At 36.2% G+C, this 19,568-nt stretch overlaps 2 protein-coding genes and 1 long non-coding RNA gene across 4 annotated transcripts in view; 1 reads left to right on the top strand and 2 right to left on the bottom strand.

Moving 5' to 3' along the window:
* Positions 1-19,568, top strand: part of LOC140045084 (density-regulated protein-like) — a 211,506-nt gene that overhangs the window by 1,394 nt on the left and 190,544 nt on the right. The window lies entirely within an intron of this gene.
* LOC140043750 (uncharacterized) lies at positions 3,250-8,130 on the bottom strand. Of its 2 annotated transcripts, none has more exons than XR_011844389.1 (3): positions 8,075-8,130; positions 6,571-6,877; positions 3,250-5,761 (listed from the first exon to the last, which is right to left on the bottom strand). It is a non-coding gene; the product is annotated as an uncharacterized lncRNA (long non-coding RNA). The 2 variants fall into 2 exon arrangements; XR_011844390.1 differs by having other exon boundaries at positions 8,080-8,124.
* LOC140044205 (uncharacterized) lies at positions 16,516-19,507 on the bottom strand. Its single transcript, XM_072088683.1, has 3 exons — positions 19,424-19,507; positions 18,117-18,339; positions 16,516-17,623 (listed from the first exon to the last, which is right to left on the bottom strand). Exons 1-3 carry the CDS (start codon positions 19,505-19,507, stop codon positions 17,076-17,078), a joined length of 855 nt encoding a protein of 284 aa, XP_071944784.1. The 3' UTR covers positions 16,516-17,075.

Here is a 19,568-nt window from a genome sequence, read left to right as displayed (position 1 = left end):
CAACAAATTCATTATTTCGGAACACTTCAAAATGGAATCAATAAGCATGCTCAAACACTTAATTCATCCAGACAGTTGGATGATAACCCTAGACTTAAAAGATGCCTATTTTATGGTACCAATTTACAAGAAACACAGGAAGTTTCTAAGATTCAGATGGAACGAATTAACATTCGAATTCCAAGTTCTCCCCTTCGGCTTGAAGTCAGCCCCGCGACTGTTTACAAAAATCATGAAACCCGTAATGGCTCACCTTCGTCAACGGGCCATGAAAGTCATGATTTACTTAGACGACATAATTCTAGTAGCCAAATCACAAGTCGAGTGTCTAACACAGAAAAATTATATCCTAAATCTACTAGAAGGTTTAGGCATGCTAGTAAATCTAAAAAAATCTCAATTGATTCCAAGTCACCAGGTAAGGTTTCTAGGTCACATAATAAATTCTCAAAGTATGACACTAAGTCTTCCAGACGAAAGGGTTCAACATCTCGAGACACTATGCAGGAAAACAATCCAACGCCCACAATTAACAGCAGAAGCATTAGCCAGTGTCATAGGGAAAATGAATGCCACGGCCGAAGATGTGCTCCCAGCACCGATCTTCTTTCGATCTCTACAGGCAGATCTTATTCAGGTAGTTCAAAGAGACCCAACATACAAGAGCCAGGTAGTCTTATCCAAAGCAAGTCTCGAAGAGCTACAATGGTGGGTTCGATGCTTACGTCAGTGGAACGGAAAACCAATTACACTGCCACCACCAATTCTGATAATCACATCGGATGCCTCAACGCAAGGTTGGGGAGCTCACTGTGGACAACAGCAGACCGGCGGTCGCTGGTCTCAAATAGAGAGGGAACACCACATAAACTATCTGGAGTTGCTAGCAGCATTCCTAGCACTCCAAACATTCGCAAAGAAAATGAAAACATGTCATATCAGGCTACGACTGGACAACACGACAGCCATAGCCTATCTCAAACACAAGGGGGGAACACACACTGCCAACCTATCGGATCTGGCTGTAACAGTTTGGAAATGGTGCATGCTGAGACAGATCACAATTACAGCCTTCCACGTACCAGGGAAGGACAATTGTATAGCGGACACACAGTCACGAATATTTATAGACAGGCTAGAATGGAGGTTACACCCCCAGATCTTCCAGCGCACATGCAAAAAACTTCAGTTCTTCCCAACTATAGACCTTTTTGCGTCAAGACTAAACCATCAGATTCCGCGGTACGCGGCATGGAAACCGGACCCGGATGCAGCGATAATCGATGCATTCTCGATAATCTGGACAAACGAACTCGTATATGCGTTTCCGCCCTTCTGTCTTTTGACCAACGTATTGCGCAAGATTCAATCGGAACGAGCAACAGCTCTAATAATTGCACCAATTTGGGAAACACAAATATGGTATCCAATGATTCTGGAAATGTTAATAACAGAACCGATTGTTTTTCCTCAATGGGAGAACATTCTCACCCAACCACACTCGGGGCAACCACATCCACTGACCACATCCCTACACTTAGCGGCATGGCTAGTTTGCGGCAACAATTCCAAAGAGACGGGTGGTCAAAAGATGTTGCACAGGTTCTCCTGGACAGTTGTAGACCCTCGACACACAAACAATACCAATCTGCTTGGAAAAAGTGGAGTTGCTGGTGTAGTAGGAGAAACCATTATCCTATTTCAGCACCTTTAGCGATGGTAATGGAATTTTTAGTCCAATCTGAAAAAAGAGGTTTATCATTCAGATCATTGGGGGTTTATTGATCTGCAATTTCTCAATACCATCAATATCATAAGAATAAGCCCATAGGGCAAGCTAAGGAAATATGCAGATTAATGAAAGGCCTGTTTAATCGCAATCCTCCTCGACCTAAGTATGTACACACTTGGGAGGTGGAGCCAGTACTGACATTCTTGCGATCACTCCCACATTGGGATGAACTTACCCTAAAAATGCTAACATTGAAAACAGCATTATTAGTGGCATTGACCACATTGGGCAGAGTTTCATCTCTGATGTCTATGGATATCAGAAACATGACGGTAACCCCTAGTTGTGTAAGATTTGTTCCGTCAAAATTATTCAAACAGCATAGACCGGGTTTCGAGATTAAATGTATAAACATTGAGGCCTTTAGGGATTCAAGTATTTGTCCTGTACAAGCTATTTCGAGATATATAGATTGTACCAGTACGATCAGAGGGTCTGAGACCCAATTGTTTATTAGCCATTCAAAACCACATAAGAAGGTAGTGGCAGCTACAGCCAGCCGATGGATAGTGGAAATACTTGGTTTAACAGGAGTTGACACTGGGCATTTTAAGGCTCATTCAACTCGAGGAGCAGCAGCTTCCTGCTCTCACAAGATGGGAGTTACATTAAAGAATATTTTAGAGGCCGCTGGGTGGGCCTCTACGTCAACATTTAGTCGGTTTTATCATAGACCTTCTGCTACCTCTTCGGTAGCTGAGGCAGTTCTCGGTGGGGTACCGGTAGCTTCAAAATTGCCAATTGATTCGAGCCGAGAGAGGATGAAGTATAATTAATGATTATGCAAGGGTATACTTACCTGAAGTATAATCGTGATTATACAAGTCCTCTCGAGGTGAGAATCAATTCCCACCCGGAAAAAGAATACATTTTACCAGTATAAAGGTATAAACCCACCCTTGCTTCTCACACTGTGGGATGAGGTGGACTATGGTGTTGCCTTAGTTGGATACAGGTTTACAGTTTGTTACGGTGTTATAGTTATAGTTGAGTTTTTAAAAAAAAATAAAAAATGTTGACATTTCTATCTGCGTTGTGATTTGTTTGCAGATTAGTGTTCTATTAATAAAGTTGTGTTATATAAAGAGTGTATATATATATGTTCATTGACTCATCGCAGTCTCTGCATTGTGGTACCCACCCTACACTGTATTATGTTACTAATTTATCTTCAGAATTTAATCATATTAGGTTGCAACATAATGACCCACCCTTCAACTTTGAGGAGTTTTGGAAGAGGTCGTAGGTCAGGGAGATGAACCGGAAGTAGTTCTTTTAATACTGGTTATTGCCTATATGCAGATGAGATACGCCAATTGATTCTCACCTCGAGAGGACTTGTATAATCACGATTATACTTCAAGTAAGTATACCCTTGCATAATCATTAAATCTTTCTTATTTTTGAAAATTTACATATTTTTAAATCTTACAATCTAGTTTAATCTTAAATTAAAATGGTTATTTGCTGTTTTTCAATACAATACAGTTCATAAAAACGTCTTATAAGGAGACGCTGTTCAAATAAACTCAAGTTTATTAATTTTCATAGTAAACAATATATACAAAAAAGTATAAAAAGCACATAAAAAATAATTTTTAAAGATGTCCTAAAGCTTAAAAAAAAACAAGGTCAAAAGTAAAAATTGTACATGATAATTGTTTCACGTTGAAAAACAAAATTATCTAAATTGCAAAAACAAACAATAATTACATTTGAGACAACTGTAGAATTGTTTTCTGCACAGGTTTCCCTCCAATTAAAGAACACTGCAATTAAAGACTCCCTCCAATTAAATACCCCTGAACATGGTCCAGATTATCATTTAGCAAACAATAAGAAGCACACTGATATATGTATAATGACTCTGTATGTATATTGGATGATTATATTGTGTTGTATTCATTGAATCTGTGATTTAAAATGTTCATCTGGTTTGTAGGTATAAGTATATTGAAAATATTCTTTTTTCCAAACCAATAATTAAAAACTAACCTCGACAGTTTCGCTGTCCTGATCGGACAGCTTCTTCAGAAATAATGACGATCTATCATCAAACAGACTGACCTCTAGAGGGCCTATTCTGTTTAATGACAGGGTCATACACGTGACTGAGTAATTGGGTGATACAAACAACCGACGCATCAGAGAAGCCGTCTGGATCCGCAGACGAGGAAACCAAATCATCAACAAAGACGAGGGCACCCACCAACTCAGTCACGTGTATGACCCTGTCATTAAACAGAATAGGCCCTCTAGAGGTCAGTCTGTTTGATGATAGATCGTCATTATTTCTGAAGAAGCTGTCCGATCAGGACAGCGAAACTGTCAAGGTTAGTTTTTAATTATTGGTTTGGAAAAAAGAATATTTTCAATATATCATTCGTTTCGTTTATTTATTTTTTCCACTCACTTATATATATATATATATATCATTTACATTTACATAACATAACATATATTAAATGTGGGTGGATGGAAGTCACAGTAAGTTCACTGAACTTTAAGTCGTGACTCCCGTATGCCTAAGTATACTAACATTGCTACAGAGTAGACTAAAATATAAATATATAATAGTGAAAGTACATAAAATAAAGAAATAAAAAAAAATTTAAATTATAGAAGTTAAGATAAACCAGGCAATTATATAATATATGATAAAAGGGATAATGATAACAATTAGAGTACAATATGAAATATAATTAAATATGGTATAATAACAAGTATAACGATACAATGTAGCGGAGATTATTGAATACCAGGGTGAAGGATTTAATGCCATGTATCACCACCAAATAAATAAGGATAAAAGATCGGCGAAAATTTATGTAGCATATTCTGACACCATTTTGTGTTTGAAATTAGATTTAAAACTAGAAAAGGAAGATTTCTGTTTAAGTTCATTTGAGAGTGAAGTCCAAAGTTTGGGACCAAAATAATACATAGAAAATCGTCGAGCCTTAACATTTAAATTATCAAGGATATAATTGTTAACAGAGGATCGGGTTTTATAGGAATGGCGTTCGTCAATTCTTGTAAATAAAGCATTAAAATGTGAAGGCAGTAAATTGTTAGATAAACGGTACATAAATGAGGCAACTTGTAATTTATTTAAATCATAAATGTTTAAAACGTTAAATCTTTTAAAAAGTAATTTTGTATGGGCTCTAAATGATTCTCCCGCGCAAATCCGAAGCAGAATTCATTGAATCTGTATTTATTATGTGCATTAACTGTGTATTGATTATATGTATATTAACTGTACATTGATTATATGACTGTGGATTGATTATATGTATTGATTGTGTCTTGACATTTATTGATTATTTGTATTGATTATGATATATATATTGACTGTGTATTGATTATCTTCTCTCTACAAACCGGACATATTTTTGTTGGAAGGCTATCATAGCAGGATTCACAAGAGCAGCAATGACCACATGGCATAAAAACAACGTTCTTTGCGGCTTCATCACAAATAACACAAAGTTTAGAATCCTCTGCTTCTTGCTTCAGAGACTCGATCTCCTGCAGTCGTTTCTTGAGACAAGCTTGTTCATTTTGAAGTTTAATAGAATATTCACTTTCTCTCTTCTGTGCCGCATTTTTTTCTCTTTCTAGATTGTTGATAAATTCTTCCGCTTTTTGGTGTTTAATGGACTTGATTTCATCCTGAAGGCTCTGGTTTTCTTTCGTTGTACATTGAATTGTCTTAAACATTGACGCATTTTCTTTTTCCAAACGTTCCATATTCACTAAACTTTTTCGCGCCTCCTCAACATCATTCTGCAGTAATTCTATACAAAGTAAATGAGTTTTTATCTCACAATTTAAATTTTCTATTTTTCTTTCGGCTGTAGACAATGCCTTCTGTAATGAGTCATTTTTACTTTGCAGGTACCTGTACATCACATACGGAAAAGCAACAATGGCGAATATGGCTACAATGAAAACTACCATCTTGTCCTGCAAAAACAATATAGAAGATGTTAAGCTCTGTCCACACTATCAAACTAGTTTGACAAAAAAAAGTGTGACGTGCCCAAATATGGTAGTGATATGCTTAAATATGGTAGTGATATGGCATCATCATGTCCATATATGGCCGCATCACATTTTTTGTCACATAAAGTTTTATAGTGTAGACAGAGCTTTGGGCCTACCATAAAAAACCTATTATAATCAATTGTTTGTCATGTCATATTAATAATAAAAATGTATACTTTTTGCATTAAATTTAAAAAATTGGTGTCAAAAATATAAAAAACATTTAGAATGAAAAAAAAAAGTGACACAGATATTCTCCTACAGTATTTGGATTTATGAAGGTGGTGAGATTGGCAGGCTGTTCAAGTGTTAGCTTTTAACAACATTTTAGTATATCTTTGTATAAAATTAATATTTGTCAATAAACAAAAAAGAAAATCTGCATATGATTAGTTATGGATGACAAAATAATTGTTTGGGTTAGGGAGAGGAGGGATATGCAAGTCATAAGGGGCATCAATTGTTCAGCCCTGATCAAAAAACTTTTTGCAGCATTCATATCCAAAGTTTGAAATCAACTTGTTTGACTGGTTGGCGTAATGATGGGAGGAGCTGGGGTTTTTTGTTTTTAGTTACCATCGTATTACACACAAGGCTTTACTTTCCATTTGCCTAGAGGCATGTTTATTTAGAGTATGCTATCTAAAAACAATGTTTACAGTTGTGTGAGGAACAATCCTATTGCTGAATTAAACAGAATTATTTGCTGCAGGAGAATGATGTCTTACCGTTTTTAAGATATTTTTGTACACTTTACTGAAGAAGTTAGCATCTGTTTTATATAATCACTTTCCTATCAGATAAGTGGTAATCCCACGGGTTAAAACTGTGTACACTGGACCTACAGTTTATAGTCCTTATCCGAGAAGATTTGTTCCAACACCAGAAATAGGAGCGAGTGAGCCTCGAACCCTTGCCGATATTGTTGGCTCTTTATGTATGGTAAACGTACCGTTTGGTCATTTGACTCGCTTCACCCAGCATCTGAGCTTCGTCAGTGTCAAACCAAGATACTTACAGTGATGGTCTTGTTCCCTATGGAGAATGTTTATCGACTATATAGGCTTACTACTATTATTATTGTTTTCTGTGCATTTTTTTTTTCTTTTTTGGACAATAATATACATACGGGATCCAGTCAAGTCGCCCCATCGCAAAGTCGCCCCATACAAAGTCGCCCAATACAAAGTCGCCCCATCGCAAAGTCGCCCCAAAACAAAGTCGCCCCGGCACAGTCGCCCCATCGCAAAGTCGCCCCATTACAAAGTCGCCCCATCGCAAATTCGCCCCATCGCAAAGTCGCCCCAACGCAAAGTCGCCCCATCGCAAAGTCGCCCACGGTTTTAATCATATCGGTTGCGTTTGACATTGATCGCGTTGTTACTTTGGTCGCGCTAAATGTCGTATACATTATAATGTTTATCCTATTATATACATAATTTGTGTTTTAATTTTTATTTTACAGGTTTTAATGGAGTGATGTGCTTTTTAAAAATCATTAAAAAAATAGTCCCTTGTTTGAAAGTTCCAAAAAGATTATCCCTGATTTATAGTTTCGAAAATGTTAATTTAATATGATTTTAAAATTAGTTACCAGAGCCACAATTACGAATCTTTCTTCAACCTACGCGTGGATACCAGCTCATAGGTATGAGCCGCGATAGGGCGTTTTGTGATGGGGCGACTTTGCGATGGGGCGACTTTGCGTTGGGGCAACTTTGCGATGGGGCGACTTTGCGATGGGGCGACTGTGTCGGGGCGACTTTGTTTTGGGGCGACTTTGCGATGGGGCGACTGTGTAAGGGGCGACTTTGTATGGGGCGACTTTGCGATGGGGCGACTTGACTAGCATCCATACATACCACCGCCCATCCCATGCCCTACTACAGTAGACTCTAAAGAGGCCTAGCTAGAGTAGGCCTAAGATAGAGAGTCCAAATATAGAGTTACTAAAGTTAAAACAGGTAAGTAGTCTAGACATGGCTAGGCCTAGGCCTCTAGCTACTTTACAGTAGGCTAGGGTTAGTATTTAGTAGATAGGTCTAGGGCCTAGCCTGGCGGCCTTGGCCTAGCTAGGGCCTAGCCCAACAAGCCCTAGCCTAGCTAGGCCCTATACTTAATATGCCGGTACTGTACTGTATAGTTCACAGGAAACAATGTATTTAACGTGGCATAATTGATCATTTTATTTATAGATAGTTAGTTGGTGTAGTATAATGGGTCTGTACGTACTGTACCTCTAGAGGAGAAACCTTTTTCTATTCTCAAACCATCCATGGAATTCCCACTCTGTTGTTGTTATGATCTCCGTATAGAGGGCGCTCCGTAACATTGACCTATTATAATCAATATTGTACTTTTTAATTAAAGGAGAGTTCCGGGTTTAAAATGAATAGTAAAAAATGTAAAATATATTTGTTTGTCTCTTGAACGGTAAAAGTTTCAATTTATATAAGCGCCCAGTGAAGCAGAACGAAGGCTGTGAAATCAGGCCAGATTACAAGTGCAGCTACGGCAGAATCACACTGTGGTTACAAAATAGGAAATTCGTGAAATGGTCCATCTTCCGACGACTCGTTATCATAAACCATATCAATTAATTTTGTAAAATTATACTTATCTGATGTAATTTTAGTCGGTCTTCCCATTTATAAAGTCAATTTTTTATGAAAATTCATCAAAACAGTGAAAAATTAGATATGTTTGCACTTTACGTTTGCCGATTTTCGCACCGACTTAGGGAAAAATCAAAATCAATGAAGCGTAACGTATACTGTACATTCCTGCTGAGGATCGAGCGAGACGACAATACACGTGCTCTCTCTGCTGCCCATGTCTGGCATCGTCACGTGATAAGCAGATACAACAATACCAAACTGGTCGGGTCGAGTATACCCCGTCTATAATCACAACATGAACGATGTACAGTATTTGATTGAAGGTCGACTCGACCTACCGGAATGGTATAGATAATATAGCTCGAATGAGAGAGTTGGAATATTTGTGTAGTGCAGCCTATAGTAAAAGGCCTGGTAGTATCAATTCGCATAGGGTCTACTCATGGTCTACTACACTAGCTAGCTCAATTTTTAACTGGGCCGGATCGGCTAGGTCTCCTTCCTACTACCTGGTCTACTTGCTTGATGCATGAGTATCCGCTTTTTTGGAGAGTAAACTAAACCTATTTATTTTAGGCCTACTTAGACGATCGGGACACCATACGTGTGGACGGCGATCGGACCTTGTTTTGCTTCAATATTTACAGCCGATTTTGTAGAATGTTTTAGGTTTAGATTGTTTAGGAGAGTTTGGTTGATAGGATGGGTTTTGTTATTTATGGGCCAATCGTCTAGTAGTAGGCTAGCTAGGCCCATGGGCCCCATTGTTTTAACGTAGCCATCGTGGCATGGAATCCCTAGTCAGAATGGCTCTCGCCCATATTATTATTAGGCTAGGCCTAGAGTAGTATTGTACGTGAAGCCGATAATACGATCTGTACTATAGAGGTATAAAAATAGTATAATTTATGACTCCGTATCTGTACTAAATTTTGTATTTCATTAAATGTCAAATAAATATATGCTACTACTGTTATTATTACACTTTAGGCCTAGCTTAGAAAATCTACAAAAAATGTATTTCACAATGATCACAATGGTGGTCGTCGTTTGACAGGGGAGAGAGATGTAAATTAGTTGACAAACACAACGTACATGACGTCGCGAGTTTGGAATCCACTGGTGACGTGATTTTGTGAATATCTCATGAATATTAATGAGCTTCCCTAAGCTGCTAAAAAACAGACTTTCCATAAATTTACCCTAAAATGTATATGAAATTTAATTTTTTTAATTTCTCATTATTACTTCTTCATTCTGAAATGTCTATATTGTTATAATATTTTTTATTTAATAAATAAACGATATTTAAAAGCAATTTTAAACCCAGAATCCCCCTTTAATACACTCGTCAACGGTCATAATACATATAAAATACTGTGTAGTATGTAAATTGGTACTTTTTGAAAATTCTTCTGATCGTCTTTATCGTTTATCCACCTTAAAAATATTCTTCGCCGGTTTTCTGTACGATTTTAAGGCGTACTTTTAACGGGCTATTTTTTTGTAACTAGCCCTAACCGACTCATCGTCATTTCAAAGTTCAATAACTTTTTTCTTGAAAAATCCACACGAGACGTCGTTTTACATTAACTACAATTCAGTTTCACACTGTGCCACAACACATGTACATACAAAAAGTCAAAAGTCTGCCGACGTTATGATTTTTCTATCGCGCTCATCATTTGCTCTAATACTTAATTACAGCGCTTCCGAAGAAATATCTTTATACAAAACAAATCTAAAAAAAAACTAAAATTGTTTTCCAACTCTTTACAAGCATGAATACCCTGTGGAGTATAGGTGAGTCCCAAACAACTAATCCCGTCAATTTATATTCAATGTATGCTAAAAATATTTCCTCTAAATCGACCATAGGAAGTTGTAACGTAGAAACTAATTATTATGGTACTTAGTCGACTGACTATAGTATAGGCATTTTTGTAGCCTTGCTGAACGAATTGTTTGGTGAAATCGGATAAATAAAAAATTTAAACAAGGAAGAGGAGAGATTACAATATTTATATTGGATGCGATAAAACAAAAAAATGCAGTCACCACTACGCATGTCTTTTGTTGTTGTTGTCGTCGTCTAGGAAACAGACAAGTATATTATTATAAACAAGTACAGTGTTGACATTTTTTTCAAATTTCGCATAAAACAAAATTACGATAAAGAAAATAACTAGTAGGCCTAATTAACAAAAATATATTTGCTTAATCAACAAAAAGAGAAACGGTAGCCTATCGACTTAAAAATCCAAATGGAAAATATTTAAATTAAAATTACAAAATATAAAAATCTAAAAAAAGAGAAACGGTATCGGCTTTATAAACAAAACTTAGTGCAAGAAATTTGAGTGGGGTTGGTGAGCATCATGCCAAAATACGCAAAAAAAATTGCCAAAATACACAAATTGAGGGCGCTATGCTTTGCCAAAATACGCAACTCATGCCAAAATACGCAAATTTAGGGCGTTTTGCTTTGCCAAAATACGCTAATTATGCCAAAATACGCAAATTGAGGGTGTTTTGCTTTGCCAAAATAGCAAATCATGCCAAAATACGCAAATTGAGGGCGTATTTGCGTATTTTGGCATGATTTGTGTATTTTGGCATCATAGCATAGCGCCTTCAATTTGCGTAGTTTGGCATGATTTGCGTATTTGCAAAGCAGATTTCCGTATTTTAGCATGATTTGTGTATTTTGGCCATCGAGATATTAAGCAGAAGGCTAGAGGGCGCACTCCAGACTGAAAAGTGATTCCAACAGGAGGGGAACCAACAAGATGGCGGCCGTAAATGTGTTCAAAAACATTATTTAATATAAAAAATAATAATCTAATATAATACATCAAGACCACACATAAATTACAACACATATTCTTGTCAAAGCAAAGCGAGAAGTTTTTATAAAATTAAATATAATTATTGTTAATCGTATTAGAATGAATAATTTCTTGGTAATAATAGCATTTTTTGTATACGAGGATCATATAGAATGCGTTCGCGTTTATACGCTTAACGCGCTGCGTTGCGTATCGTTCTCATGGAGATAGGCTCAACAACACACAGGCGTAGTAGTGCGTAGCCTTACTGCATAGGGAATATTTGATTGGTCGATTGCAGCCGCCATCTTGTTGGTTCCCTCTCCATGGAGAATCACTTTTGAACTGCGATAACATTAAAAGATTACCATCCAGCCTTCGGCTATTACATCCATGATTTTGGAAAAGCAGTTTTGCGTATTTTGGCATGATTTGTGTATTTTGGCAAAGCAGATTTGCGTATTTTGGCAAAGCATAGCGCCCTCAATTTGCGTATTTTGGCAAAATTCTTGCGTACTCACCAACCCTAATTAAAAACAGGTATAAAAATATTTACATTAAAACTACAAATATATTTTGCTTAAACTACAAAATGGGAAACGAATTTATAAAGGAAATTGAGTGCAAGAAATTACATAAAAACTAACAATTAATTATCTATAAAAAGTGCATGTGTTTACATTTAAAAAAGAGATGACATTTATTGCAATGATTTACCAAACATAACCGTAAGGAACTGTGCGATAATTTTTGATGATAATTCGTTTGTCGTACACACGATTCGATGGTCTTTAGTCGATGTTTCGTTGACTATCTTACGAGTTTTTGACTTACGCGTTTACAAGATTCTTCTCAACTTTCTTAATTGTATAGGAACCAATACCCCTTACCATATTGGAGACGGTGTCAAAATTATTTTTCTGCGCATTTGTAAAATTGAGAGTAAAACCCTTGACTTTATAAACAGACTTTCCAGTATCCAATTTATAGGCTTAGTTCTTAGGCCCACCAGAAACGAAGGACTCAATGTACTTAACGTCTTTAGGGTCGACCTCGGTCGTGAACTGATCCAAGTAGTTGCCCAGGGGAGGGTCCCAAGCCCCGGGTTATGATACGTAGATTGCTGTCGGTATCGTAATACAGGACGCGTTCCTGTAATTGCTCCAACAGTTCGTATAATTTTAAACGCGCTAGCGCAGTGGTAAATGCGGCAATGACAACGTTAACCTATCGGTTAACTTAACTTCAACAAATTGTTCCTCGTCGTCGAATTTATTCTCAGCCAAGTCTTTATTAACAAAATGTATGTCATGAACGGTTATCCGGGTGTTCGATAAATATCGTAAACCTCTAGGATCTTGCGTATATTTAATTCTCGTGAGGTTTTCACACTGACCAAATTTATCCCCAAAACTATTTAGCAATAATTTGGCCAGAGATCGAAGCCCCGGACATCGATTGTACGCAATGTCGTCATGATACCTTCTACTGTTCGATAGTCCGAAATATATTTGTGTATATCTACAAGAGTTATACACCATTCAGGCCAACCCGAAGCTTCTTGTTTAAATTTTTAAAATCTGTTAATGTAGAAGGCAAATAGGCCGGACGAGGGAGAATCTACAGTGTGGCGCTTTTATTTTTAAAGTGCCATACTACGTGAACTTTACGTATCTCGTAGCCAACTTCCACGGCTTTAGCTCGATCGAGGTTTAGGTCCTTTAAATTCTCTATCGGGGTACCAGAATGATTGCAAGCGGTTTGTTGTTGAAAATCGACGCATGTTCTACAGAGGGCAGGTAGGTACCGTATTTATTTACATAAGGGTACAAGGAAGTATAATCGATTAATTTCTTCACCCGGTTTTACCTTATAGAAAAAACAACTGGCATTAGTCCTCCCACCGAATAACGCGTCTCTTTGTTGACTAATGAAAGGAACTTTGGAGACAATAGATTTAACATCGGGGGCCAACGACTGTTTTATCCGTTTCCATTCGTGTTCTCAAATTTCGACGTACTCAAAATCTGGAAATTGCTCCTTCAGAAACATTGTTTTCTTGCTTGTCTTGACAAAGAATTCCAACATGGCTTCGTTAGTGAAGGGGTTAATGGAATCAGATCTATAACAATCTTGGCACCCGTGGAACAAACAACCCATTAATTCAAAAATAATTTTGTTTTCTAAATATGCGCCGTCGACAAAGTAAGGTCCCAACATTTTTTCCCCTCCATTTCTCGCATGATGGATAAAGACCCCCCACTCCCCTTTTATGCGACTCGTAGCACAGCCATTCCATGCTAGAGTGAGAATGGTTAACGGTTGTTAGATACCCTGATGGTGTAATAGAGCGATGGTGAATGGTTTTAAAAAATTTCTAGAAAAGACGTGATTACACGCCAAGGCAATTGTCATTAAATTATTTGAAAAGGGGTCAACACCTCCGAGTAGAGGGTTTTTCGGCGATGTAGTTACTTTAAAAAAAAAGATGTCTAAAAGTAAGACAACACTTTCTGAGAATATCTATATCACTGATGCAATACTCGACGAGTTCTTTTTGGAGATTGAAAATTTGATTAGTTTTAATTTTCTGATTATACCATTTAAAGAATAATTCTCGGCCTGAAGTAGTCATTTTATCGGGGAAATAGGTGGAAGAATCGGGGTAAGGACCTACGTAATTTTGATTTTTAGCGTATTGAAATAATGAGGAAAGTACCCCCCTTTTTTTAGCTTGGAGATGCCAAAAGTTTTGGGTAATTTGGATAGAGACATGGGTAGAAATGAAAGGGAATCAATGAATCGGATACTTGTTTTTTTTAACCTTAATTGAAATAGGTTTACCACCGCGGCAATAATATCTGGTACAATACAGGTTTTGCATAGGTATTCGAGCACGAAGTAACTATCGTAGCCCTGGAGGTTGTGAGCGATACACGTAATATTATGATTATATTTGTACTCATTAAATACATAATTGCAAAAATCTACGCATGCAGTCTCCCCGTGAAAGTCATTGATTTCTCCCCACACACATCACACTCGGCGAAGTCATTAGCACCATCGATACAATTAAGACAAGTTTTTTGAAGAACGCATAAATTTGGTTTGTGTTCGCCAGTTTCTTGCGTGCATTCAAAATCAAAAAAGAAATATTCAGTGACAGCCCTTATCGTATGAAACGAAAGTCCTACAAATTCTACAAAAACGGTTTTGACAATTATGATCTTTTTGAATGATCCTATCACAAGTTGAACAATTTTGAATTTTGTCACATACTGAAACTTTTTTAGAATCAGGAGATGTTTTATGATTGGCGAAACATTGCTTATGCTTAAAAAATCTATTGCACTCCTTACACTCTATAGTATTATTTACAGGTACGCTAATAGAAGGGTGTCACAGTTGTGATGCTTTCAAAGTACGCACGTGTATTGACACTTGTGAGAATACTTTTTAATATACCCTGTAAAACATCTATCACAAAAATAAACAACTTTTAAAAAACCTGTCATTGTTGTTATAAGGTCGTAATGATTATCATGATGGTAAAGATAAATCTGCAACAAGTCCAAGTCACAGTTACTCACTTATGATTAAGCTGCGTCGTTGACCAGCGAAAGCTAGAGTTAAAAACGTAAGTTTACGAATTTTATTCGACTTTGGATCATCCAAAAGAAAATTTACTTAAAATACTATACAGTGATCCAGATGAACCTTTTTACTAATAATAAGTTTTTTCTTTCATATTTTTCATTGCATTTCTCTGAATTGTAAATATTTTTTACATTTATTTTATTTAATTTATTTAAAAAATGTATATATCGTACTCTTTACTTTTATAATGGTTCTGATTCTTTTTTAAATCGTCTTTTGTAACTTCAATCACATATATTTTTGATGATTGGTGTAGTAGAGCCCGTTGCCATGTATCCTATAGGCCTATGTTGGACATTTCAAAACATAGGACTAGGCCTACAATACAATTTTGTGATGAAAAAAAATTATAGAAATTAGGTTGAAATGTCTTTAGTCCTAGTGTGTTTACATAGCACAACAAATATTGATGATAGATGACAACAGTAAATACAATTCATAAATATATACTTTAATAAGACATTTGGGAGAAAACAGTACAAATATATGTTTACATATTAAAACAAATAAATCATGCCTACAATACTGAAAATGATATTTAATGGAGATTATCGGGTTGAGCGGCTGTAGCGTTGATGCAGTCACCACACTCAGATAACCGTTGGGAGAATCGTTAAGGATTATTCAAGGTTTTGTAGTGGTCAAACAATAAATACACGCTTGAAAATTAATTAACAATACCTATTCGAACAACACTGAAACACTAAATTAAAAACAAATTTCAAATAAAGACACCGCAAACTTTAATCAAATTCTAAAAATTGTTCAAAAAATTATTCAACAAAAACAATTAAGGCCTATGAATATGAAAGGTAGAGTTCAGTTCAGGACCACTTCTCAGTTCAGGTCCTCCATCTCCATTGCCTTTCTCCGCAACAGATACCACAATGTGGTATCTGTCTTTGTTGTTACCAGTAGATAGATCTCTAACAACTTTATACGTCCCAAATAAAAAGCAATGTTAAATGAAAATATTTTGTTATTCAAAATAAAGAGCAATGTTAATATTTTGTTAGTTTAAATAGCTAGTAAGTTGTAATTTATAGTTAAAAGAGAGAATATGCATTGTTAATTGAATATGTGTTTGATCGAAACAAATGCAACGGTAATAGTATACTATGATTGTAAATATCTATAAAAAAAATGAAAAAAAAAATGCTAAGAGAATGGGAATGTGTTAGAATAGATTATATGTATACAACGAAGAAATCAGTACTTGTAGAAATTATATAAGAATAGGATAGATACAAAAAAAAATAATGATAATATGTTACGAAATGAATACAACTGATTGTTCTAATCAGAAGGAAAAAACAAACATTGTTAATTGAATATTAGATGTTAAGTTGGATGGATTTATTGAAAATAACATTTATTAATAGAAAAAAAGTTAAACCACTGAGGAAACGGAAATGTATTATATATTATATGAAATGAGAGTAAATACAACAATTGTGTAATACATTTATGAAAGATTGAATGATGAATAAAGGTGGTGGCTACCACAAAAGATAAAAAAAATCCGTCCCAATGTTCTATGGCTACGGTAACTTTTGCTGAATCCATCCAATACAATAACAATACTTAAAGAAGAAGGGGTGGGGGCACTACAATAAAAAAAAACCGAAAACTACTAAGAATAAAAAATAAAAGCAACTTACAGTAGTGAATGATAGAGAGAGAGAAAAAAGGAGAACTATTAAAATCTACAACAAGAGAGAACTCCTCAATAACCACAAAATACTAAATAAAGCCTACACCAGGGTAACAACTGTACTTATATAACAGGTAAAATACAGGAGCGCCGAAAAATCAGAATATAGTCTTTATAGATCAATGCATTTGGAACTGCCGAAACAGAGAATGTATAGGCTTACCGATATCAATTATCAATTATTTTGAGATAATAATTTTATAAGATTTATAAAACAATCTTTCGACTGTTAAAAGATACGCAATGAAATTTGCCCTGGGGGTATGACATACCATATGGGCCTGGAATACTCCTGCCCTGGGGGTATGAAATTATATTATATAATATTTAAACTCAAACACTTAGCCTTTACTTATAGGATAATCTAAGATATTGTTTTATGTTTTTTTGTGTTATCTTTGCGTGTAGGCTACACGTTACACGCCACTGGTTGCAACTTGCTCTCCTTCCGTTTCTTCATCACGGGTGTCATCTTCAAACCACTTTGTGACAACTTTCATCCTAAGTTTGAACAGTAACCACATAACAACATGGCACACTATTATACCAATTAGTGCACCAATAACAACAATTACGGCAAAGTCGGCGTTTTCTTCGTAATCAATTATTGAATAAATATATGCATTTCCGTTTGGATCTGTACCACCTGCCGCCCAAAATATAACAGTCAATATAACATAAAAAACTCCGTATGCCAGTGGATATATACCATGTGACATCCGTACAGGAACAGCGGATACAAGCGTTTCTATAGCCATGACTAATATAGTTAAACCATGTATATTGAGGTCCGTAAATATAGTGACGTCCGTATCTGGAGTGTATATAGCTCCCCAGTAGATAAGTACGACAAGCAATGAACTGGCTGTTGCCATGTTATACAAAAACCATTGTATTTTGTAAATAAATGGTAACGCGTTATTTCCATCGATCGTGCCAGAAGAACTTGACGAAACGACTTCTTCTGAAGAAAAAAAGCATTTTATGGTAAATAGCCTAGAATATTATAATACAGAATAATATTAATCGAATGAATTAGTGGCGCCAGGATTTGCCCGACGGGGATGAAAATAGATGAAAATCCTTAATTCTTATCAGAAATATTCATATAAACATAGTCAATCCTAATCGACGGGGGAGGGGGTGTAGCCAATTCATCAGTGACTTTATACATTAATGTTACTAATCCGAATTTAGCGCCTATCCAATGAAGTACTAAGGTCCATTTATACTAAGGGCGATAACGATTGACGCTATCAAAATATGCCTTTTTTTCAAGTAGGCCTACTTGAAACAAAAGAAAACAGTTTTCATTTTAGAACTGTAACCATCTATGATGCCTTTGATAAAAATAATACCGGTATTTTATTTTTTATGTAAGCTATACCGTCGCCAAAGTGTAAGGGCCTATAGACCTATACATAGTCAATTTTTTGGAAAATCAAAGCATAAATCACCTGTGGTATGACGACATCTTCGTATGAGCACAATCGTACTATTAATAGAAGAAGCTATCAGGTAAAATACCACCAAAAGTAACGTTAAGTTTGTCAAATAAACGAGATACGTCCAGCCATACTCGGGTGCACTTGCTGCTGTATACCAACAAGCGAAAGCAGTCAGGTATAGCGTCACGACAAACCGGTAGACAGTGAAGATATATGGATTCAAACCTGTAAACTAAATCAAAGATTTAATCAAATTATTTAGGTTCTGATCAACGTACATTAAGGGCGTGTATTCGAACACGTGGGCAGAAAAAACAACCAGCACTCTTTTTCCAAACGGAACGGAATAGGTGCCGTTTACAGCTTCTTATTGAGGAAGAAATGTACTGTAATAATAGGCATACATAGGTCTACCTAATTTCGAAATGACATAAACTCATTAACATGCGGACATGGCACTAACAATCACGCGCTTTTCTGAAAGCGTTTGTTTGTAGCTAATACGTCTTATATCATGGAGTAAAGAATTCTTTAAATCCCTAGTGATATTAAAAATAATAATAATAAAATAGTAGGCCCTACTTTAAAACACTTAATATGTTTCTGTTTTTATCTGAAATTAATTCACTGGATCGTCTGGTTTATTAAGTACACCTAATAGGCTACTCTGTTGTAAGCCTAATCTAAATAATAGGGACTTTTAGATTGAGCGAACGTGAACACGACGGCCACGTACACATGGGTCGTAGTAGACAGATATTTGAGTGGACATTTATATATTAAGTGGACATTTACGATGACGTGCCAGTGAACGTATGACGTAATGACCGTGGGATCTGACCTTGTAATCTTTATAGGTAGCACTTGTCCGTGGTGCTAAAATAACCAATACAACTCAGTAATTCACACTTTGTAAATGATTTGACTGAAATTAACTAATTATTACATTCTCAGAAAATCATCGCAACCACTCTAGACCATGATTTTGGTGAACGTTTGCAGTGTTATGACGTCATACGTCCACTCGTAGTCATGTCAGAGAGCGAACGTCTAAAGGCCACTGAACAAGTGCTCACATTTGTCAGTCGACGTGGTACCCTAGGGCATGCACATATCATAAAATGACGTAATAAGGTAGCCGTCGACGTACATAGTCGACGTGAAAATCTAAAAGTCCCTCATATACACATTTTAGAGCCCCACAAAATGGAATGTTGCGATGTCATTGAAACTCAATTGCAATATCATGTATGAATGAATGCAAACCAATGGCATTTGCTTAACTGAACTATTATTAATTGCGAAGGTCAACCTACCTGTGATTTAGTAAATAATGTTGGATGTTCATTAGTTAGACGTAACCAGACCAGGCAGTTTCTGAAGCAACCACGCTCCTCCATTTTCCAGAGTATGATAGCCTGTATAACTCTGTCCACTTCTCGAGCCAAACCTATGCATTTG

The sequence above is a fragment of the Antedon mediterranea genome, chromosome 3 (assembly GCF_964355755.1).
Source record: "Antedon mediterranea chromosome 3, ecAntMedi1.1, whole genome shotgun sequence".
NCBI classification, from domain to species: domain Eukaryota; kingdom Metazoa; phylum Echinodermata; class Crinoidea; order Comatulida; family Antedonidae; genus Antedon; species Antedon mediterranea.
Note: the sequence above shows the minus strand (reverse complement) of the source record. Positions and strands in the feature narration are given on the sequence as shown.